General features: G+C 41.3%; 1 protein-coding gene across 4 annotated transcripts; it reads right to left on the bottom strand.

Moving 5' to 3' along the window:
- Positions 1-596: 596 nt before the first annotated feature.
- Positions 597-25,711, bottom strand: LOC119029093 (leucine-rich repeat-containing protein 24-like). 4 transcript variants are annotated; one of them, XM_037115676.1, is made up of 9 exons: positions 25,186-25,705; positions 23,287-23,465; positions 21,086-21,172; positions 18,198-18,389; positions 17,863-18,031; positions 10,231-10,493; positions 9,227-9,805; positions 6,035-6,114; positions 5,733-5,908 (listed from the first exon to the last, which is right to left on the bottom strand). In XM_037115676.1, exons 2-9 carry the CDS (start codon positions 23,446-23,448, stop codon positions 5,836-5,838), a joined length of 1,605 nt encoding a protein of 534 aa, XP_036971571.1. In that variant the 5' UTR covers positions 23,449-23,465; positions 25,186-25,705; the 3' UTR covers positions 5,733-5,835. The 4 variants fall into 4 exon arrangements, with proteins under 4 accessions (XP_036971573.1, XP_036971570.1, XP_036971571.1 ...); XM_037115677.1 differs by having other exon boundaries at positions 5,733-5,905; XM_037115678.1 differs by lacking the exons at positions 5,733-5,908; positions 6,035-6,114; positions 25,186-25,705 and adding exons at positions 597-2,761; positions 21,779-21,897 and having other exon boundaries at positions 23,287-23,422.

Raw genomic sequence — 25,711 nt, 5'->3', positions numbered from 1 at the left:
TCCCATTTTGTTATGTCCAGCCAAAAAACGTATCTTTGTTACATCACAACACATTATAACAGCATCAATGTGATTATAAACAGGTGGAAACACGACAAAGACACACAGAACTCAGTGCTATGATGTACGAAATGACATGCCTGTGTGTGGCTGTATGCCAGCGCTGCTTAGTTCAGTGTGAACAAACAAAGGCGGCGTAGAGGCGAGCCGTCTTTGCAGCGATATTGTGGAATCTCTGAGAATCTTCATCACATATCACCTCTGTGGTTAAAAAAGCATAGAAAACAGAAAAGGCTCTAAGTAACTTAACAAGGCTATCGTCCAGAGCCAGTGACACATAAATGAACACTGAACCTTCACTGACTAATTGTCCATTTTGAGTGTATTGAGCAGAATTCTGATATTGCCACTCCGCCCTTCACTTTCACTCACTGTGAGCATCAGCATTAGCGTTGTATCCCTAACCATGCTCAGCACCATTCATCAAGCATGCATCAGACTACAGAAGGAGCTACAGCTGATAACCAACATGTCATCCTCTTTGAGTTTCGTAAGGGCACAAGGTCATTTTCTTCTTTTGGAGTATGGATAGGCAAGCCATTTCTTTCATTTCTGTTCAATTTGTATTTAATTATGTTAAATGGTATAAATAAATGAATAAATAAATGAATAAATAAATAAATAAATACACAAATAAATGAAGAACATTTCTCAGCCATTATGTTACATTACATCATGTCTCAGAAGAAGCATAAATTTTCATCTGAGATTATGGCACAAAGGACTACAACATCCAATTCTGTAGACTTAAAAATGTCAACATTTCTCCCAGTCACAGTGGACCGATAGCAGAACTGGATCACCATGCAAGATTTGTGTGTTAGCTAACTTTAAACTTATTTCAGATCAACATGTCGATGCAGTTGTGATTTTGGAAAAAATCATCCACACACTCTTATCACATAGACTGCCTTCTTAGGCATTCCTTGTCTTCCATTCTTCTAGCCTTTATGCACAACAATTTCCTTTCCTGCTTTGGCAGAGGAAACGCTCCAAGTGTTTTGAAGGGAAACACTCATCCAAATCATGTGTTTATCCTGAGACACTAGATTATAGATCATGTTACTGGCCGTTTCAATAAGGGTAATAAATAGTAAATCCAATAATTTATGTTGGCCTCATTTTTAATATTTAAGTGCTATATCTGTCTATAGATTCTCATTTAGTTTCAAAATATTACTTTCTGCCACTGCAACAGCCTAATTCCCCCACTCTGTTAATCATTTTCAATCATTTTGAACCCAAATCTTTCATTTTCATGTTACCATAGCAGTATATAGACATAGGTCAGCAGGATTACGCAAAAATCACTGAGCAGATTTCCACCGAAACACCAGGAGACTATTGTCTCATCCAGTTTTGGGTATTTTCAAACTGTTTATGTTAACGTTGCAGGGAATGATGCCTGGATCTGGTATCTATGAGTGAGTGCACCTTGATGCCGATCCAAATACAAATCCAGATCTAGCACATTTAAATATGTTTTATTAGATATAGATTTAGGCCTGGTTTCATATGAGACAGAGTTGGACTGTTTCAGTGAACAGAAGTTAATCAGAAGAGATCAGTGTGACAAAGGTTAGAATATTAAAACTCTGAAAATAACCAGGCCTTTCCTTTAAAATCCTCTGTCGTGATGAACATGTCCCCACACTTTTAAACAAATAGTTACAAAATTCAGTTGTCCCATGCTCACTGAGATGAAAGTAAAACCTGGCCAGACATTAACGACAGTTATAAAACACACCAGGGTTCTAATGTAGACTGAAGATTTCATGATTGCCCCTTTAGTATGTTTACCCTACAAAAACAATGAGCTTTGTCTGAGTTCTTGAGAGAACAGATGTTGACTCCTGTACAGCATTGATGGTGGATGCTCGTAAGTGCTGACAGACATGCTCATGTACAGGACAGATCAGCTGTATGTGACTCGGTATGTTCCCGGCCAGTTAAAACTGTTTTTGAGTTTAGGGCATTTTGCCAGATGTCCACCCACCAGCTGGCTAACCACCAACATGTTGGCAGCACTGTGTGTTCACTACTAACTGTCCGTGTTGCTGACTTATGAAACCAGATCGTGAGCTCTGCCTGGTATGTAAATGTTCTCCAGTCATAGTAAATAAGTCTTGTAGAAAGTCAATGGTTTCACAGGCATGAGTTTTTCTGTCAGTTACTGGTAGATTCCAGCAGTGGCACTCTGACTTTCTACAAATAAGATGCGAGAGGCTTTGCCATTAACCATGTAATGCATACACAAACCCTCTGAGCTCCAGTGGACTCTCTCCCTCCTTCAACAGTGGATCTCATAGGCGATCTGAGAGTCCATGAACAGACCTGTGTGATTTAAAAACAGCCCTTCAGCCTCTGATGTGATCACAGGCTCAGCCTCCCCACCCTCCCCCGCCATTCTCCTCATGGTCCGTATGTCGCCCTCCTGCTGCTGCTGCTGCTGCTTGCTGGGGGCCAGAGTTGGACTCATGGTCTGGCCTGGCCCTGAGGACAGGGTATGGCTGGAGGTGTCAGATGGAGCGGGGCATCCCAGGTTGGTGGTAGAGACGGCTGTGGGTGGAGCGGGAGGCAGCACGGGCTTGGCCCTGTTGAGGACATACATCTCATGGCCTCGCTCATCACGGTACTCCTCCAACTGGGCGAAGGTGGTGGGGCCGTCAGAGTAGTCGTTCACATACAGGATGCTCTCCTCCTGCAGGTTACAGTTCACATTCATCACTATCAGGGTACAACTTATACATTATTATATTATTATTAGAAATGTTGCATTTGTACTGAATGTCACACATTTTCATTGTAATAGGAGAAAGTAAGACTTTATCATGCCAGGTAAGGAGATGGTTGTCCATCGAAGTTTTGTAAGTAATAGATTATATCATGTACTCAAACCAATTTAATACAACTTATACATCTGCACGTCCATCAGAAACAATCAAATTTGACTTAAGTGAGCTCATTGCCTGGATGTCTTATCATTTATTACAATTCCACTGTCCTTTGGCTGCTGTGATGAGGAAATGTTCCCGCTTGTGGGACAAATGAAGGAAATTCTGATACGGATTCTGAATTACTGCAGTTAAATCACAATAAACAGAAAACTTTTGGTAAGCACCTTTAAGCCCTTGCACAATTTGTCTCCACCATGCATCAGCTGATCAACCACAGACCTCCAAATTTTGCCTTACTGAAAGATTGATCTCAAATAGCAAATGTACTTCTACTTCTACCATCTGTGCATGCATTGGTCTTAAAATTAGATGTAGTTGGGCGCCCCAGTAGTTCCACTGCTGAAGCATGCGCCCCATAAACAGAGGCTGTGTTTTTGCTGTAACGGCCCAGGGTTCATGTCAGACAGGATTAAGGGTGGGAATGGTTAAGTTTTTATCCATATCAATGCCATTATCGATTCTGCCTATCAATCCAATTCCTTATCAATTCTCATATTGATTCCTGGGTGGCAAAAAAGGAGTTCTACACATAGTCTAGATCCTGGGTCAGATTTATATGCGCTTCTTTTAGCAGAGAATATCTCAACTGTTATAGACTAATATTACCCCAAAGAACAACGTGGGATGTGTGCCAAAATCTCCACCTGGGGCGAAAGTCCTGAAAATGTATTATTACTACTATTCCCTATTATCACTATTATTACACTACAGGTGATAGATATCCTCATAAATTTCTACTATTAATCTTCATGTTAAGAGAAATACTTTTTGTATTACACTTTGTCTTAAAAATAAAATACAACATGCAAATTAGGTCATTAAATGTGCATCCATATAAAATCTTGAAGCTACAGATTTTCTGAGGTGATCACAATGTTTCCAACGACCATGTAGAATTCTGGTTTGAATATACTTAATTGTCTTTCTGTAGATGTCCAGTGTGGATGTCGTGTGTGTCCTGTTTTGTGCTGTATCAAATGGATATAAATACAATACAATTCAATACAAACACAGGATTTTTTTAAAAGAAAGAAAACTGGCATTTAAATTATATACAGGCATTTTATATCCAACCTTGCTATTATCATTGGAACGTTAACTTAAAGTGAAAAATACAAAACAGCAGGTTTATTCCCTGTGTTGCAAGGTAAAACTTTCACAATGGAGTCCAGGTATGAGGATGATGATGATGAGAGCTCATTCAGTGATTTTTACAACTATTGCCTCCCTTGCATTTACAGTACTTGCAACAACGGATACCAGCTACCCGACAGGGACGGCCCTTCAACTTCAGGATTTTAGATTCCAATCTCTGGGACTAATAAACTGCCCTTTCTTACAAAATCATAAGCATCTGCATTTAAGATTGAAGTGGCGTCTGTAAATGGTGCTTGGATCCGAAGCTGCTGTTGATAATGGGCTCTTTGTATATGTTTAGTTGCATAAGCTGAGTTGCAAGCGGTCCTCTCAAAGTCCATCTTAAGGACATTACTATCGAACGCATCGATGGGCAGGTCGTCAAAAGTCTCCATGTCCACTGATGGTTTGAGACACTCTCTGTTAGCTGTTGTTAGACAGTTGAAATAGAGAATCAGAGAAGAGTTCTCTGGTTTGCGGACAGTGTTCAGAGCTGCAAGTTTGGTTGATATTTTGCAGGTTGTATCGCACCCAGTCAGCGCATGTAGTGCTGGGAGACACTGGCTGTGTCTCAATTCAGGGGCAGCATCCTTCAAGGACCCATCCTTCGCCACCAGCAAAGGCAGGGTCCTTCAGGCAGACCTGCAGGCCGCGTCAGCCGGTTGTTACATGGGACAGTTTAGCCTTCGAAGCATTTCCTGGTTGCGTCACCAGAAGTTCCCGCCTCTACCCGCACGTCACTCTTTACGCAGCCCAGGTGCGTGAAAGTGACAAGAAGAGTAAAGTTTGACTGTCAGATCTGTTGGAGTTGCAGGAATTCCTGATTTCCTTTTTAATCCTTTAAGCGGCTGGTTTATCTCGGGCTGAGAGGACCGTGGAGAGGTAAACCTGTTATTGATCCCACAGTAATCTTATCAATATTATCATTATTAGCTAGCGAACAGTTTGGGGTCATTAACATACTCATACATTATGTTAATGCTGACATATAAACAGCTGATCGCCACATATGGTTTTATTTTAATGTTAAAGGCATTGTATTTAAAAGGTTTGGTAGATAGTTTTGTTTGTTGTTTTTTATCATTACTATTATTATTGTTATTGTTATTATTATCATTATTATTATTATCATTATTAAATTATAATTCTTGCCTCTTTGTTAAAACATACTTAGTGACATGGCAGCCATGGACCGAGTCAGAACTGCAGACCCAGTTGATGGACGATGTGGTGGACAGAGGACACTGGACCCCCAAACACCCTGAGTACCGACTCAGATGATGTCCCACTGACACCATCCAGCCCAGCAGCACTGCAGGGACTCCTGCTCAGCCTGTTACTGTCCAGCATCTGTAACTGTTTAATATTGTTTTTAATCAGAATTGTTTTTGTTAATAGTGAATAATAATCTGTAAATAGTTATTTATGCTGATATTTTGTCAATAGTTGTAAATATTAAGACCTTGATAATAAAATGAAACATTCAATCCCTCGTTGTCCCTGAAAAGTAGCACTTGATGCTGTTTGCTGTCCTAAATTGTACTTAAGTTGTAAATACTGAATGGAATAGACAACGTGTAACAATAAAACAATATTTTATTTCATGAATGATATAAAATGAACAATTATTAACAAATAATTTAAAAAGAACCTATACATTAATTAAATAAGGGAAATAATGTCAGGATTGTCCTCTGGAGCAGAAAGAAGAGTCCCTCCATCCTCTCTGCAGCCTCTCTTCATCCTCCCTCCTCCTCGAAGCAAGAGAAAAGGTCAACACAAGATCACATTAACACAGAGATGCAAACATTTACAAAAAGTGACATCAGGATATAGCTATATAGCTATTTATTATTTAGTATCATATATTATTGCCTTACTTCCATCCAGTCGCGGAATATTTCGCCCTGTGAGCAAATGTTGTTCTGACCTCGGACAGATGAAGCTCTCTGTTTGCTCCCTAAAACACAATGAAGTGTAAAAGATGTTTTGTGTTACATCAACAGACAAAAGAGTTCTAATACAGCAAAAAAGGATAATCCTAAACTTAGCTCTTTATTCCAACGTTTAACTAGACTTTACACGGATCACAGCCTGATTTGAATCTGTTCATCTTGGTCCATTTATGTACATGAAGTAAAACGAGTCTATAACATCTCCATAATCACAATACGATATAAGATATAAGTAAACCTCTGAACGTCTAATGTTTGACAGTAAAAGGCATCAAGCTGAGCATTACCAACGTATTTTAACTGATATTTTGAGGTTTTAAGGTCCCTTGAAGTTTAACATATCTGGCGTTGGATGTTCAAAGGAGTAAAAACCGAGTATAGACCCAATACTTACATTTAAACGCAAGATCTGCGCCACTTGAGGTCGGCCTTATTTATTTATTTATTTCTTCTCTTTGGCTGAGCAATGAATCTTCGGCAATTTGTAGCCGCGAAGGACAGTAGCGGTGCGTCCTCCAGAAACAGGCAAAAGAAGGAGGCATTTGTAGGGAGCATCTGAAGGACACTTTGAATTGGGAGTAGTGATATACAGTAATTGCACTTCAAATATGCACTGCGAAGGATGCTGCCCCTGAACTGAGACACAGCCACTGTGTGAGCTCGTCTCCCATCGCGTCTCCCATCCAAATTCACAGATAATTGAAATCAATGAATTAAAGCTTATCTTACAGTGTTTCCCACTGTAGCCCAGTGACCCAGTCCAATGAAGTGCTATATATATATATATATATATATATATGACAGTGTGGATAAGTTGTTCTCTCACTCTCTCCAGATCTTTTGGAATTTTGTAAAATAAGGTTTCAAATATGAGTAATTGGTAACTACCAACATATCTGTTCTTTGTGAGGAACAACTTCAGAATTTGAAGACAGTGTAACTTCATCAGCTTGTCTGAGACTATGTGATCACAAGTTGTGATGTACTGGTGATGACATTTAGTGATGACACTGGTGATGACAGATATTGAGTTTACTGTGACTGTGGTAATCACTGCTGTTCCTACTAACAGTCACAGCAGTCATTTCTTGGTTTTGTCCCATTGTTAGATGTGTGCATGCACACGTACTGCCCTATTCTGCCCCTCTATAACCATGTGCACAGCCCTGCTGTCACACCTGTGGCTCTTTGCTGCATGTCATCCCATCACCTGTCACGCTCAAGCTGTCCTGTCAAATAAAGCCATGAAAGAGGTGCACTATCTTTAGGAAGCTGAAAGCAACAGGGCCTTAGACCAGGGGTGTCAAACTGATCCAAATCAGGTGTGTTCTTGCTTGGTTGGAATGAAAACCTGCAGCCACATGGCCCTTTACTGGATCAGTTTGACACCCCTGCCTTAGACCAACAAAAAGCTGGTCCAAAGTCAAAGGTGCAGTCTGTTGACTGCTATTTAAAAGACTCATTATTCAGATGAGATACAACTACAACGGCGGTTTCAGAACACCCATACACTCTGGTTTTATGATTGGAGAAGCTGCTTTCAGTAATTTAAAATGTTTCTATGCATACAGTAAGGTTAGTGTCACAAATACTATGGCACATATAATCAGCAACACTAAAACCTGTAGTTGTAAACTCGACAGGAGAGATAAAACCCTCCAGAGGAAACTAAACCAACTTTCTTCATTAAAGAAGACACAGCAGTGCTCCTCCTCCTCCTCCTCAGTTAAATATCAGTTTCTTTGCTCAAATGCAGTCAAACAGAGTTGTTGATGGGACAGATGATTATGAGACGGCAAAGGCAGAGGGTCCAGCAGCTGAGGACCACATCCCTGTCCCTCAGTGAGCAGAGTGCTACTGTTTAATAGCGATGCTCCAGGTCCTGGTGCACCTGGCTCTTAAAGGGAATGGGAGATGAAGCTCTGATTGGTTTAATATATGTTATATTATATATTATAATATATGTAATATTATTTATGAATAATACCCCTTTGGCCCGTGTACCTCACTTTGCACCAAGATTTTCTGCTGTCTCACTGGCAAAATGGACTTGTTCCATGCACCATGGACTGTTTAAACACAGCTGTTAAACATGGCAGACCTGTTCCGTCTGTAGAGAGCAATTCTTAGTTTCTGATGAACTTATGTACCAATGAATACTTAAGAATTAATATTACATTCCATTTCTGCTGAAAGGTTCTCCTACAACCCCCTAAATCCTACACACCGAACCTTTAAATATTTATTCACATGCTTTTTGATGTCTTCCCTTTTTGTTTTTGCTGTTGGTTTTTGCAAGTGAAGAGCTTGGTGACCAGGTGACTATCTTACTAGTCTGCATGTTCATATGGTGGTCATCTGTATTCAGCTGTACTTGGGTTGATATCGTCGTAGGTGCACTGGCTGTTACTAGATGTTCCTTTAGAGTCCATATTACCTAGTGCGCTTCAAAAGCTTTCTTTTTTCCTTAAAGCCTCACACAGACAGTAGATCATAGTCCCAAAGTAAACGTTTAGAGTTTAAAGATTGCAAACTGTGGATAGCCTGCTTTCACCAATATATCATGTCAGAAAACAATTGCTTGTTATGCATATCAAACCTTGTGTTTAGGGCTTTGTGTTTAGGGCTGGGACGAAGTGGTAGTACCTGCGGAGGCTGAGAATAGCCCCTCTCACACAGAGACGCTGCATTAACGCCGCAGCAGTCACTTACGGGGACGGAGGCTGTTTTCTGGGGGAAAGTTCACTGAAGTCTTGGTCGGGAGAGCAGACCATCGCTGTGATTTCTATCATCACAACCACTTGAGTGAGTTAAAGGTTTTTGCTGGTGACAGACGCTGTTTTTCGGGCAGAAATGTGACGAAGAGTCGTTAGGAAAGGCGGGAGGACAGATACTGCTCCGCCTACAACTGCGACAGTTACAGTTACTATGTTACTTTTGTTTGGTCATGTAACATTAACTTAATCGTTAGATTAGTCGACTAATCGAAAAAATAATCGCTAGATTAATCTTCTGAAAAACAATCCTTTGGGACAGCTCTAGATGAGTTGTTCCAAAAATATATCCCGCCCCTAAATGTATAAGTGTAATAAATTGTACAGTCAAACAGAGACACACCTTATCAGCTCCATCAGCTTCCTTCTCTCGTTGGTGATGACGGCTGTAGATCATGGCAACCAACAGCAGAGCAGTCAGAGCCAGTAGGCTGATGCCCACAGCAATGGCAGTCTGAGTGGCAGCTCCCAGAGAGCTGAAGGCCATGCTGCCCAGAGCGTACAGGGGCTCCCTGCTCACATCTGAGCCCGATGCAGGACCGTGGCTCCTTAGCCGGGGCCAGGCGGGGGAGAATGGCGAGGACACCTGGGACCATGTGGCCCAGATGGAGGAGGAAGAGGAGGAGGAGGAGGAAGTAGATGAGTTGATGGCAAGCTGAAAGGTCACCCTCGCCACACCCCCTGCATTCCAGGCTTCACATTCATAGAAACCTGCATGAGCCACAGTTACATTACTGAGAAACAACATTCCACTGCCAGTGTCAGGGTCAAAGCGCTCCCCTTCAGTTTTCTGCAGACTGACTCTGCCTTCCTCTGATGGCTCCTCTGCTCTGCCCACTGCACCTCCTCCAGCACCCAGCTCCTGAACCAGGCCTCTGGGAGAAAGCACCACTTTACCCTGGGATGCCTTCCTCCAGGTCACCTGTAAAGAATTGTAGTGTTTCATGATCAGTGACCTTGTTAAAAAAGTCGTAATTACACAATTAATCATTTGAAAAAAATTATGTTACATCAGTCAGTCAGTCAGTCTGTCTGTCCGTCTGTCTGTGAAGAGATTTTTGGCAGTGAGATAGCATCACAAAGATGCAATGTAGTCAGTAAACTTTACAGTTGTGTAGTTGAGATCAAAATAAAAACTTAGTTTTAAGATAGGTGTGGTCTGACCCATGATGACTGAGTGCTGAGTAGTACTGGGTCTGAACACGAACATGATAACAGTATGAGTCACAAATGATCGCACATGAAACTTTTACTGACATCAGAATGGACGTTCTCTCACACCCTTCGCATTCCAAATTAAGAAGCAAACGACCAGTCTTCATGTAATGGCATACAAACTATCCCTACCTGTGGCCGAGGGTAACCAGAAGCATGGCAGGACACCCTCAGGCTCTCTCCAAGGTGCACAGCTAGCCGCCTGGGCTCCAGCTGCACCAGCGGTGGGATACACACCAGGCTATTGAGGGGGACCTCCACAAGGCTTAGGTGAGAAAGGCGTGGCGGCTCTGTACAGACGAGCCGACGTTCTGCAGAGCTGAGCAGCCGCTGGCCCTCCTCATCAATCCAGCTCCTCAGCCAGTGGAGAGCACAGTCACAGCGCCATGGGTTGTCTGCAGCAGAGCACAGGACAGGACCTTAGATCAGGACCCCTTCATGCTGAACAGGTCGGGGTCCTGGCCATTGGTGTTGGTATGAAGAGGACGTTTCAGTGAACTGAAGGCAATGTTTTGTATTGAGTTAACAAGGTACATACAAGTCACATAAGGAATGCATATGTATCAATGTAGAGGAGGATTCTGAATGGTCTTGGACTGATCTCTAGGAAACAAGCACACCTGAACTTTCAGTTACATTCAGTTGAAAAGGATAAAAACGGCAGATTTTTGCTTGTAGACTGTGAAATAAATAGGAAGAAATAAATAGGAAGATATCCTTGGTGAATATACATGGGCCTAATTATGATGACCCGTTGTTCTTTAACAATCTGATTATGAAACTAGCTACAATTGAGGGTTAATGTGTTGTGGGTGGAGACTTTCATTTGGTCTTAAACCCTCTTTTGGATCAAAGGCGGCAACAGCACTAAATCAAGGTATGAAAGACTTGGGCATAATTCACGTGTGGCGAAATCTCTATCCAAACCAGAGGGATTTCTCTTTCTTTACACCAATGCATAACACACACTCAGCCACAGTGATAGAATGCTCCTAAAATAAAACAAATTAGAGAGAGACTAACCAAATTGGAAAGAGACATTAAAAAGCAGGAGCAGGATTACATTGCCACCAAAAAGGAAGAACACCTTAATACACTAACAAAAACAAGGAACTCCAAGCTATTAATGCTTTACAAAATAACAAGACTCCTGGGCCAGACGGCTTCCCTGTCGAATATTACAAGGCCTTTTCAAAAAAATTATTGACTCCCCTTGCTAACATGATTAAGAAAGCTCTAGAAAATAAAAAATGACCAGACTCAATCGCAACAATCACACTGCTTCCAAAACCAGGTAAGGACAAACAGAAATGTGACTCAAACAGACCCCTCAGTGTTTTAAATGCAGATTATAAGACACTATCCAAACTAATTGCTCTCAGACTGGAACATGTTATACCAAAGATAATACACTCTGACCAAACAGGCTTTGTTAAAAATAGGTACGGAGCAGATAATGCTCTGCTCAAAAAAATAAAAAATAAAAATCCTATGCTAATAATGCCTATGGATGCAAACAAAGCATTTGACATGATTGAACCATGTTTTCTATTTTGGACTCTAGAGGCTATGGGCTTTGGAGAGAAATTTACTCAGTATGTTAAAACACTTTTTAATGGCCCCAAAGCTAATATTTTAACAAATTATATTCAATCTAACACTTTCTCATTATCCAAGCTTCCCCCTGCTCTTTCCACTTGCAATTGAACCACTTGCCATCGCCATCCGCTCCAACACCTCCATAGCCGGAATTAAATTTGGCACAAGTGAACATAAACTTTCTCTGTATGCAGATGATCTCCTATTATATATAACTGATCCTGCCTCAAAGAATATAGTGTAGTCTCAGGGTATAAATCAAATTACACTAAAAGCTGAAATGGTGCAAAATTGGTTTCAAATATTTGGGTATACAAATTGGTAAATCGGATGAGCATATATTTAAATCGAATTATATAAAATTATTGGAACAAACCAAACTTAACTTTCAAAGATGAATTGATCTCCCACTGTCTCTTGCATAAGTAATACTAGTAGGGCAGTGCCTGTAGGAAATATGTATTCCTATAGAAAAAAAGGGAGGTTAAGTAGCTTTTTCATGGAGGCCAAATGAGACTGTGTTTGAAGGTGGGACGTCAGGTATATTTAGGTTTGTTGTGAAATCCAATATTCCAGGGTATAATTGACCGTTTTTGACTATTTTTGATTACGCCATTATATTTCACCTTAAAAACTATTTACTTGGTGTCATTATTTTCAGCACAACCTCACACAACCTTTTTTTTATATTTTGACATACTGTATTAACACAATCGACATAAAATCACACAAAAAAAACATTAAAACAAAAAGTTGAATTTTTTTACATTGAAAACCACAAATATGTTTAACAAACCATTTTTCATTACTTCTAATGCAAATATAAACAGTAGTTCGCTAAATATGTGCATACATTTGAAACATTTACAAAGTTATATGTAACTATTTCCATTTAAATGCAGGCAATGCTCAGGTCTGCCTGAGCTCCTTCCAGCTGAATGAAGAGCTGCACTGCCTGCTCCACATTCAGCATCTCCTCACTGTTTTGACTCATTAAACAAAAAAAACGACTCCACCACACACTAAACACACTACACCAAACACTACATAACACACCAACTACACACTCCAAACACTCTAAATGTCACAAAGCTCTCAACTCTCAATATCGCTGTCTGTCTCTACTCCAACCGTCGTTGCCTGTCATTCATCCGCCTCCGTCCCTCCCACAACTTCCTGTTCCTCAGCAACCAAACTTGCTGCTTGGACACTTTCGTGACAAAAGCCCGTTTGTACCATTTCTTCCTGCACCAGACACAAAGCAAACGTGACGGCAATGTTCGTGAAAAAGCGTGGCAGATATTTACCCTAAGTCCGGTTTTGGACCTACCGGTGCGTCCGTCAACTCGGGAGGTGGGCCGTGTGGGTGGGCTAGCGGCTAGCTACACACAAACATCCACAGATTCTGCAGGCATAAATATGCTTGTTTCTTAAGGTACGTCGTGGAAGTGAGCTCTGCAGTGATTGGCTCTGGTGCGCACGTGACTGTGGTGGCTTCGGTGGACAATGCTCGCGGAATTCGTAAAACATTTATGAAATAATTTATTAACAGTATCATTGCAGTCCAAATAAAGGCGACGTTGCACACCCTTGAACCAAGCAGCAGCCATGTTGAAACTCACAGGTCAGTCTGATCCTGATCCGCAGAGATATTTGAGGAACAGACACACACACAGACAGAGACAGACAGACAGACAGACAGACAGAGATTCCTTGCTTTTAGAGAGATTAAAATGAACATTTTGTCTAAGTATATTTACCTATTTCAATGTCTCCCAATGAATGTTCCCAAGAGTTTTTTCAAAGAGCTTAACAAAATTATAATCCATTCATATGGCGAAGGAAAAACCCTAGGGTTAAACTTAGCTCAGTACAGGCTCCATATTCAAGGGGAGAACTTAACTTTTTTAAATTAGGAATTATCAGGAATTATTTAGGAATTATAATCTTGCTTCTCAGTACCGATCAATTTGGATCTGGCTGCATGCAGAGAACAGTGAGGTTAGATGGTTTCCAATCGAACAACATGAGAAGAAGTCTATGCCTTTAAAGGATATTCCATTCATAGGTACAAAAAAATGTTAAGCCACACTCACAAACATTTCAGTAATACAGAACACATTTGCTGCTTGGCAAGAATCTCACTCACCTATCAACACAAATATTTATTTTCTTAGAAGGGCACCTTTGTGGGGCAATCCCAACCTCTCACGCCACATAGCTGACTCAATGTTGTGGGGGTGGAGGGATAGGGAAATCCAAACAGTAGCTGACTTATACATTCATGATACATTTGCCAACTTCCAACAACTAAATGGAAAATTCAACCTCCCCAAAGATAGTTTCTCCAAATTCCTACAAATTAGAGACTGGGTTAAGGAGAAATCCAACATTCCCACATAACCCAAAAGAAACCCCTCTTGAAACCCACCTATGTAACAAAGTACACTGATCAACAAAAGGAATAATATCTTCAATATATGGTATCATTAATGGAAAGTTACCTGTTTATGATAAAACATCTACAAAAGGGAAATGGGAAACAGACCTAGGCTGTATTTATGAGGATGCAGATTGACATCATCTATTGGAACAGGCACAGACTGTACTAATATCCACAAAACACAGGCTAATTCAATTTAATATATTCCATAGGACATACTACACCGCTCACAGATTACATAAAATTGACAGCAACATCTCCTCCAGATGTCAGAGATGTAAAGTGAACGATGGTGAGCTTATACACATGCTATGGAGTTGCAAGTATTTTGGAAACATGTCATTGAATTAACCTCAAGGGTAATAGGAAGTCAAATTGAACATGACCCAAAACTATGGATTCTGGGGGACACAAGCTCTATTAATGTGAACTGCTACAAGAAATACTTAATTTCACTTGCGAGCACTGCAGTAAAAAAATATACTCTGATTGACTGGAAATCTGAAAATTCACCAACAGTAAGACATTGGATCAATGAGCTTGTATCTTACTCGACACCTGAAAAGATATTATATAATATGAGAGGGAAGCATGCAGCCTACGGAGAAATCTGGGGCCCCTTCACAGACATTCTGCCTTCTCTGGACTTGGCTGACCGTGCCAGTGTGAGCCTTCCTAGACCGGCTTCAAATTAACCCTCTGCAGGTTCGTCTTGTATAACTTCCTCATTGATGCATTTGCTGTGAATAGTGTGTTGTTTTATATATATATATATAAATGTGTACAGATGGGTTTATGTATAAACTATATATATAGACTCTGTAGATGTATAAATGAAAGGAAACAGAACCATACGAAGGAGGAGGTGGGTGGGGGGCGGGATGGGAAAAGTTTGTGTTGTATTATGGTTTTTGTTTTGTATTGATTCTATCTATTTATTTACTTATTTTTATTTTTCCATTTTTTTCCTTCGGATGTTCAAAAATCATCATCCTTGTATGGTGTGTTTGTAAGGTTATACAATTGTGCATGCTCCTCTTGTAAAACATGACTTTCAATGTATCAACCTGTAGATGTTTGCTACACACCATAAACATCTTGTACGAGCTTCTTTTAAATAAATCTTGAAAAAAAAAAGAAGGAATCACAATCAGAATCCCTTTATTTGTCCCGCAAACAGGGACATTTCTGTGTCACAGCAGCCAATGGACGGTAATATTACTATAAATAAGGATAATAGTAAAAAATAAACAATATAATAAAAAGGTAATAGTACATACCTAATATTGTACAATATGAACATGTAATGATAAACTATGTGGGCAATGTATCGTTTGTTAATAAATAATAAGTATTGGTATTTAAAATTGTCCGGTCAGTGCAAACCAAAATAAGAAATGGGTTTATTTGTATAGTTGTATCCTTCACACACCTGGACCAGCGGTACCTCTCCTTCACACTAGGGGTGGAACGGTTCACAAAAGCCACGGTTCGGTTCATATCACAGTTTTGTGGTCACGGTGTTCGGTTCGGTATACGCTGATCGTTAGGAAAATCAATTATGTCTTGTATAGTCAGGTTAAAACTGAAAGAATGAGGCAGTCTGACATTTGATACATCATTGTGACAGTCTTAGGTTAAAAGTAGATAGATTCTGGCATTGCAAGAGACGCGATATTGCTAGTTCCAACATGCTTTTCATTTATTTGGCAAAGAAAGTTATCTTTAACAGAGTTAGAGCTAAGAGTCATTATGAGTCACTCACTAAACTGAACCGGGTTGTGCGAGTCACTTGAGTCTCTTGAGTCAGTACTGCTAATCACCATGGAAACTCAGTCCTAGCCCATTGTCTCTTAACCACTAACGTAGTAAAAAAACACAATGCAAATAAACATTATATACATGATTGGAAAAATAAAAGAGATACTAAAATAAAATGAAACAAAATAAAACAAATAAAAAATAGAGTACTGAGGTAGGAACGGTGTAAATGGATAAAGTTCCCAAATAGAGATAATAACAGCCTACTTACAATATATTACTTAATATTCATATATAATACTTATATATGCATCATTTTATTTTGCAAAAATTTATCGACCTAATTTGATTTTATTATTCTACATTTATACACCAAACCTACAGTAGCCTCTGGCTACCTGCAGAACATTGTGTAACATTATGTTATTTCAGAAGTGGAAGAATGGCTTCTGTTGTACACTGACAGGTATGTGCTTTTCATGCTGACTGGAGGAAGTCTAACCCAGAGACTTCACTCGCTCGATGGTGTGATAGTGACCTGCAGGGGTGGGACTCCTTCACCAGCAACGACGACAGCTTATCCATCATCCTGCTCTCTCCTACCAACTGTACTGGTTAAAGAGGGCCTCCCAGGGTGGAGCTGGCTTTCTTGATATGTTGATAAATTTGTCAAGTCACGGGGAATACATAATCCAAAAGCAATACACCCAATGCCTGAGCCTGTCAAACAATACACTATGAAGGCCACACCTGGATATAGTAATGCTAAAACAATACATTCACCTGTATTTTCCTGCTTTAACAGATCACTGGATAATTTGAGAAGAGCTGTTTCTGTAAAATGACACTGAAAGAGCCCAGACTGAAACTTGTCCAAAATGTAAAAAATGTTAAAGGTAACCACCGAGAGAGAAATGCATTTAGTGCAGAAGGAATAACATCAGGAAAAAGGTGAAACTGATTCAATAAATAGAATTTATCTGTATCTAACAACCAGTCTTCAGTCACAAGCGGTCTGCCCCCCTGGTTTAGTCTATATGAACCATGTTGCTTTAATCTAACCCTTGAATTGGTAGGACATGGTGGTTATCATGATACAACTCATTATTTACTACTGTGCAAAAGCAGCCAGTTGCGGTTTAAGGACAGTAAAAAGACAACTATGACTGTCAATTGCAGTCGACCCACGTTGCAACGCGCATCACAGAATGTTTGGCAGACATCTCCGCTTGGATAGCTGCACATCACCTCAAACTCAACCTTAGTAAAACTGACCTCCTCTTCATCTTGGGAAACGACTGCCCTCGCATGGACCTTTCAGTCACTGTCAAGGATGTCACGGTATCGCCTTCACTGAGTGCGAGGAACCTGGGTGTAATCCTTGGTGACGGACTGTCCTGTGCCCCCAACATCACGTTTGTGGCCCGATCCTGCAGATTTGCCCCCTACAACATCCGCAGCATCTGGCCTTTCCTCACAAAGGACGCAACACAACTCCTGTTCCGACTAAACCGTTGCAGCATATCGAGCATATTCTCCCATGTGAACCCCTCATCTGGGACTTCCACTGGCTTCCTGTTGCGGCCCACATCCGATTTAAGACAATGCTGCAAGCCTTCCAAGCCGTCAACGGAACTGCACCAGTTTACCTCCAAACACTGGTCAAATCACACACCCCAGAATGAGCACTTCGCTCTACTACATCATCTGGCCAGCTGGTACCGCCATCACTGAGAGCAAGTGAAGCGAAGTTGCGACTCCCCTCTGTTGGTGGAATGAACTCCTGACCAATGTCAGGACAGCAGAATCACTCGCCAAGACTCATTAGTTCAGACTTAACCTCGACCCTGCATAGTAAGCCCGCTTCGAACAAAAGCGCCTGCTAAACATCCTAAATGTAAATGTAAACTGTCTCACACCACATTTTTACATTAATATGTACGTCGGTAATCCAGTCTTACCTGTGATTCGCAGCACCTGCAGGCTGACCAGAGGGCGCAGGGACGCAGGGCCAATTGTGTGTAGATTATTCCTGCTCAGGTCCAGCAAAGCCAGAGAAGTCAAACCAACTAGAGCCTGGTCTGCCAACATCTCTATACTGTTGTGCTGCAAATGGAGCTCCTGCAGACGCTGCACAGACATGGAGGAAAGGATACATATCCATGGAGCTTCATTCAGAAAGGAAGAAAACTGCTGTGCTGAGCGCGAAACTGAAGGTGCATCCTACATAGCTCAGTATTGAGGTTATTGTGAGAAATGTAATAGACACCAGACATATTCTCATAACATGCCTTACCTGTAAGCCATGGAAGGTATAGTCCAGCAGGCGTGTGATGTCATTTCCTGCCAGGTAAAGAATGCGCAGATGTTCGAGCCCCTGAAACATGTCAGCTGTAACAAGGTGGATCCGATTTCCGTTCAGAGCGAGCTCCAACAGCTGACCCTGGTTCTGGAAAGAGCCAGGCTCCACTGCTGAAATGGTGTTGTTCTGGAGAGAGCAACACAAGAAGGTGACCAAAGAAATATATTAGTTGCTGTTATTGTTCACGGACTGCAGCTTCTACTGTCATACTGCTCGACTAAAGTGAAATAAGTGGTCAGATCGATGAAGCCCACTAGCCATCTCTGCCTCGAGCTAGTGCCTGCCATGGTTTGAGGTTTGTGGTTGAGCTATTATCTGTTTTAAGTGCTGTCCTCATGATTCGTATTCGCTTTTCACTTCCTCCCTTTGCCTGTTTTTCAGCCCTTTCTCAGTGTTCACCTGTATCCCATCAGTTAATTACCCCTGTTTATTTATGCCCTTGTCTAACGCCTTTCTCTCTGTCAGTTTGTCTGTTCTGTCTGTCATGCGTTTCAGTCCTGTTTAATCCTTCCTTCGTGTTCCTGCCGGCGTTGTAAGAGTATCTTTGGTTTGTACATTTATGTAGTTTTTGTAGTTCTTGACGCTTTCCTGCTCCTACTGTTTCTGATGCCTTTGGTTGCAACTTTGTATTTTGGACTTTGGTTTTCAGTTTTGATTTCATTTGTTCCGATACCTGCCTGCCCATGTGTCTTACATCTTGAGCCCTTTTTGTTTCACCCTGACAGTGCCTTGAAACTACATTAGCTGCTACTAGCAGAACACAGCTGGACCTATGACGGCGCTGTTAGTAGTCAAGTAGCATTGTCGGTAATGTAGGGGGGTTCTCAAAGTTATTACTGAAAGGTACGCCTTGGATTTTGTTCAAGGTCAGAGTCCGGACTGCACATCTCACGTCTTTAAAGTTATAAAAAAACAGAAAATATATGCAGATATATAGAAATAACATAACAATTGTATAATAATATAGAAATATACACTAGAGGAAGAAATATTACTTTTGAGTCTGAGTCAGGGTTGAATGTAAAGAGTAGCTTAGATGGTTATGTAGTCATACAGTTATATAGGACCATTTTTTTTTTTATATTCGAGAAACAATTACCAAGGTTTGAACCATGGTGGCCTCAAAGCTGGCTACTGCCATGCTTGGCAGGTTTGTTGCTGCGGACCCAAAGACATGCAGTGTCAAATTTAGAGTAAGTTGGATAAACAAGACATTCACTACTAATGCAACTTGTGTATAAACCGCTCTGTGAAGCACTGGGAGAGGGGAGTCAGTTAAAAGGCATTTCACACAGTGTGCTCTAGAAAGAAAAAAATAGACAGTGAAAACAGAGCTTGTAGTCAGTGTGCTCCCAGTTTTTAAAAGCAGTGGGAGTGCCAGTGTAGGGAGCTGAGCAATACATGCACTGCTGTTTTCAGGAGCAGCAGCAACCTATAAGACACCACCGACAAAAATCAATATCACTCTCAGTGTAGGCTCTCACTGCATATTGCCAGCAGTATCTTCATTGCCCAAATGTTTAAGTGATTTCTATACTGCTACTGTTATGGCATTTTATGTTTTGGCTAATAACTCATGAATAATAACCTGAGAACCAGAGTAGAAGAAACATTTTTGTACAGTGCGTTCTTCGGATGAAGCTACTTTGACCATGGCTGTACTTCATCCAAACCTCACCAAATTTGATAAACACTGTATTTAGACTGTTTGTCTTTAATTGGTCATCTACATTTTTGAGGTGGAGCCTGATGTACTTAATAAGCTTTAATTTGACATATTGAAGCATGGTACCAAGAACGCCACCTTGTTGCCATTTTTATAAAATGCAGCTTTGTCTCTTAAATGCAAGAGAATCAGTTGCCACCCAATTGATTTGTATTATGAGCATATTACTTTTAAGCCTTTCTGTAAACCATTCAGTTATCAAACCGTTCACCTTTTAAAGCTCTTTCAGCCCTCTTTTCAGATTTTTCAATATTCAGCTTTCAGTCCTTTTCAGCCTTTTCAAATATTCATCTTTATGCCTTTTCAGCTTTATGTGCAGCTAGAGAAACTGTTCGGCTATCAAAATGGTCAACTTTCAACTTTCAAGCTCTTTCAGCCTATAACTTTTCAAGTTTCAAGTCGTTTCAGCTTTTTCAAATATTCAGCTTTTCTGCTTTTTCATACATTCAGCTTTATGTTCAGATGGAGAAACTGTTCAGCTTTCAAAATGTTAAGCTTTTTTAACCCTAGCCTATTATCTTTCAGCCTTTCTGTCTTTTCAGCGTTTGAAAAATTCAGCTTTTTCTGCAAATTCTTGACCATTCATTCATATAATTTTATGCATTTCGGGCAGTACATTCAGCAGATTCAGCAGGCAAGGCAGTTAAAAGGTGAGGGAATGACAAAAATTAAATTATTCTGAGAATATGCTGGCATGGTCATGAATTGTCACATATAGCACACAGGACACCAACAAAACCTCAAAACCTGTTGTAGGAATTTCACTAATCAAGGTCTGCATGCTCTGGTGGTAAATGTTTAATTGGTAAAAGTGAGCATGAACGGTTACATATTTGTGCATAACTCAGGAGCAGTCCTAATTGAATTAACTGCGTTTTGCGTTAAACATCCTGCATTATCTCCTTTAGAATACAAGCAATTTTTGTTTGAATCTGGTGAACCCCCCGTTCAAATGGTGGAACTTTGTGTACACTGTTTTGATATGCCTCATACTTAGACTTAGACAAACGCTCAGCAGGTAAAAATTTTGCATTTTACAAAACCAGTTCTTTATATCCAACCCTTCAGGTTTATGTGTGTATGCTGTGTTCATTACCTGCAGGTACAAGTAGTGCAGATGCCTTAGCAGAGTGAGGTCGTGTCGCCGGATCTGGCCAATCACATTGTCCTGGAGGAAGATGGTCTGGATGGAAAGAAGACAAATAAAGGGAGGGATTAAGGGAGAGTTTCAAGAAGTTTTGGTGTGTGAAAAGCCCCAAAAAATTAGTATAGTGGTGCTAAGGAACGGATGGCGATCTCTGGAGACATGAAGGTGACAAAGTTTATTTATAAATCATTTTACAACCCCAGGGATGCAAAACTGAAACTGAAGTTTTACTCTCTTATGCTACATCACAGAAAAACGACAACAAAAACTACTTTAAAGAGTGGAGTGTTAAGGCTGAATTGAGGAGTCTCACAGTCTGAGGAGTGAAGCTGCTCTGTAGTCTGGTGGTATGTCAGCAGATACTTCTGTATGTGTTGTCAGAAGGCAGCAGGGTGAACAGTCTGTGGCTGGGTGGGTGATGTTTTTTAGTATCTTTGGGCTCTGTGCAGACATCTCACTTCACTGATGTCACTGATGCTCTGTAGATGGTACCAGTGATGTTCTGGTGAGTTTGATCACCTGCTGTTTTGAGTCAGAATGCCTTCTATTGCTCCTCTATAAAAGTTGACCAGAATCAGGCCTTCTTCAGTTCCCTTAGGGCTTTTACATGAGTGGAGGGCGTAGATATACCGGGACCCTCACCAGTGTGCTGTTGGTGTTGAGATCCCTCTCCAGTCTCTGCTGATGTCCCCTCTTTGCCTCCTTGATGCCAGTTTTCAGTCTCTTGATCTGGTGGTGATGTATGCTTCTCTGTCACCTGACTGAAAGGATAAAGCCCTCATCTCTCCATTCATCCAGGCCTTCTGGTTGGGGAATGATCTTACTGTCTGTGTGATCACCACACCATCAACACATTTAATGATATACTGTATGATGTTACTGAAGATGAATATTCCTGAAGACTGATGCTGCTATCCTGAGTGGCAGCATCTCTGAACATTTGATAATCCCGTAAGGCTGCTGTAGCTTCATCTGTCCACACTTTAACACTTTGTACTGATGGTTTGACCCTCTTTATCAACTGGGAGCAAGAAGGCAGAAGAAAGCAGAGAAATATGATCTGATTGGCTTAAGTGAAGACATGTGACTTGTGGCTGCCAGTAATATTTGTGTACACAAGATATAGCTTCCTCTGGTGTCAATGTGAACATGCTGGTGAAAATTTCATCCGGTTCTTCAGTCATGTTGCTGCTGATGACATCACTGAAGCAGCAATATCAAGCACCAATGAGGGACGATGCACAAGTCTTCTGAGCAAACATACCATTTCATATTGGAACTAGGGGCACAGAAAATAAAACCAAACTAGAATTTATAATAGAATATTTATATAGAATGCATAACTCCAGCAATTTATTTAGATCTGCACCAAAAGTTAATAGGGTCTATTTGAGTCTGAGCCCCATCCCCCATCCATTTCATGGATACCCTACACACAATCACTTTTGGATATATTTTGTTCTATTGTCTCAATCTACCTACCAACCTACCTACCTACCAACCCACCAACCTACAATCATTACTGAGTAATCCTGCTGGCAAATCAACTGGCCAACATGCAGACAAGTGTGAAAACGTTATATCCTTGGCAGGCCAGGCCTGCAATTGTATGAGGTGTACTGTATATGCCTCTGAATCATGATGCAGTTCGACATAATGATGCTTCACACCATTTGTTATTCATTTTGATTGAATACCACTGTTTTAATGTTACTTTTGCTTTTTTAACTGAGTTTGATGTGAGCAGTGTTAGGAATGCATTAGCGTACCAAATGGCTGGTTTGTAGGTTCACTCAATAGTTAGCAAGTCGTGCACAGTAGCTCAGCAGGTAGGGTAACCACAGGTAGCACTAACCTGCATGTTTTTTATCAGCCAGTAGAGAGAAGGGCTGTCTTGGTTGTGCTGGTGGAAATAAAGGCTTTGGAACTGAAGACTTCTGTGTCGTTCAGATCAATCACCTGCAGTCAGTTACTAATTAAGTAATTCCATCATTGAAATAGCAGGGAAGCTGCACCTTTTACACATGGTGAATGTTTCACAGAATTATGACATGTGGTGAATTGCATGTCATTTCCGCTTTAAGTCTGTTATCATTTGCGATTTATGTAACATTCACTGTAATGTCACACTTTCAGTACAATGAAGCTACCTGTGTAGATGGAGGAACATGTTTGGGGATGTCCCTCAGGCTGGTGGAGCCACATTCCACCGTCAGACTGTAGCAACGACAGCTCAGCGGACAGGAAGGAGATGCATGACTTGGAGTGTGGAGGGACAGGAGGAGCAGAAGAAGTACCAGCAACACAGCCATAACACCGACAGACAGGACTGAGGAGAGAACAATGAACAGGTAAATCATGATGATCTGCATTAACAACGTCCTGCCTCTCTCACGATTCTTTTCAAATCTTACCATCAGCAGAACATTACCAATTGTACTTGAGTGGACACAGTAACGCAATCAACAACTGTGGTGTGTGAAATAAAAGTGCAAGCGTGAAAGACTTGGCACTGGGAAAAGTAGCAGTATTGTTGGACGCCCAGCCCAATCTGTACTGCTTCTGTCCAACTCTCACCCGAGATGGGAAGGAAGTGGGATGACTCACTCGTTAGCTACAACCATCATCAGCTCAACCCCAGGAATCAGCTAGCATTTTTGCACATCTGGTTCCCTTGTCTCAGTCTGTGAGTATTTCAAATATGTTTTCAGTAAAATGTGTGTAAAAACGTGCGTGGTTACCACAGGCTGAAGACATTTACATGTTTTGTTCGACGACATAAAATGCCTTATGAAAACCTCCCACAATTTAATAACAAGTCCTAGGTGTCTATAAAAGACAGCGGTTGCTAACAAATGTATAAATGAGACTACAGAGGTTGGCGGGGACATTAAAACGTGGTGAAGGTTGATGAAGGTTCTCCATCAACAGGGTCATGGTAAATCTAAGTGCTGCCTCGTAGGCAGCTGGATTTGTTTTAGTTTCTTGAAGATGTTTCAACCCCTAACCCTTCCAAGAGGCTTCTGCATTAGAACTGAAGAGATGTGACCTAGATAGAATGTGGTATCTACACACCTTTTACCAGACACTTAACTGAGAAGCCACAGAAAAACTTCAGGCTCTGCGATGAGGGAACCATGCCCTAAAAATGCTAACTGATTTCTGGGTTTTAGGACTACAGTCTACACCACCCTATACAAATACATACTGTTGGGAATAGTTTATTGGTGTAATGTGAAAACAAAATTGTGCAATTTTAACCTGTACATATAAATGTAAAGTCCTAGTATCATCTTAATCTTAATCTTACAGAGGCTGCAGCACACACCTACAAACTGACTGATGATCACAAACTGACTGATGATCGACATCTTTTTAGTCTGTTATTAAAGATTTTCATGGTAAAAGCCATTCATCCTTTTGTTTGTATTTGTGTTTATTTATTTTGTTTTTAGGGCTGTCAAAGTTAATGACACCCCCGATTACATACTTAAATCGATTGACGGCCCTAAGAATTTCTTTCTTTGGTGTAATCCACTGCTGGACACTGGGGGCAGCCGCTGGGACTGCATGGATACACTAACAGTGAACGCTGCCAGGTGCGTTGGGTGCCTGGTCAGGTGAGGCAGGCTCCTGAGGCTACCGGATCATGGTGTTTTACACGGAGGCCAGAAACCTCATTAATATTCACTGGAAATAAATAAAGCAGAGGTAAACATCTGGATATTGGTTACACAGCTGATGCCACAACATGAATCGTGTTGGAATCAGCCGCTCAGTCATGACATGATTTCAGATTTGACTTAAATCATTTAGATCCTGTTTATATCTCAGTATTCACTTAGTCTCCATTGCCGGTCATTCCATCAGACTGGTGCGGACACACAGTCAGGTGCATGTTCCGTCTGATGTCAGTCTGAAATGCAGCGAGTGTTGTCACAACGTAATCCAGAGAGCTAAAGCGTCTGAATATTCGGCGTTGTAGGCCATGCCACAATAACAGATAACAGGATCTGATCCCAGACCTGCCCATGCCCATCAGTACTTACATGACCACAATGTCGAAAACCCGATAGCTGCAGAGCGGCAACGTTCCAGATGTTTCTGTCCAAAACGGCTCAAGAGGGGTGATTCGGTTGTTGTCTCTCAGCCCGCTGAGGGAGGATGGAGCAGTGATGTCTGCCGAGCACAACTCCTCCTTACTCCCTCTACCGTGTGTGATGCTAATTCGTATGGTTTATTTTTGGAGATGAAGCTCCAGGCTTCAGACAGCAGAGCGGCTGCAACGGATGACTCCACAGTGCGCAGCGCACCGCGGGCCCGTCTCATCCTGCGGACAGAGGATGGAAACGGTAAAAGGACCCAAGCGACGAGCAGCGGAACCCGAGGCGGAGCGTCAAACGACAGCAGGCCGGACGGAGTATTCTGCAGCACTAACCCGGTCTGAAGCGGACGGAGGGACCCATAGACACATGTACGTTGACGCCTCACTGAGCGGGTTGGCCCGCTGCTGCGATACGTCTGCGCGTCCGCCATATTGCAGGAGGCAGCTCCGCCCCGTGAACTGATACAAGT

The sequence above is a fragment of the Acanthopagrus latus genome, chromosome 11 (assembly GCF_904848185.1).
Source record: "Acanthopagrus latus isolate v.2019 chromosome 11, fAcaLat1.1, whole genome shotgun sequence".
NCBI lineage: Eukaryota > Metazoa > Chordata > Actinopteri > Spariformes > Sparidae > Acanthopagrus > Acanthopagrus latus.
The sequence above is the reverse complement of the archived record's forward strand: the minus strand, read 5'-3'. Positions and strand labels throughout refer to the sequence as shown.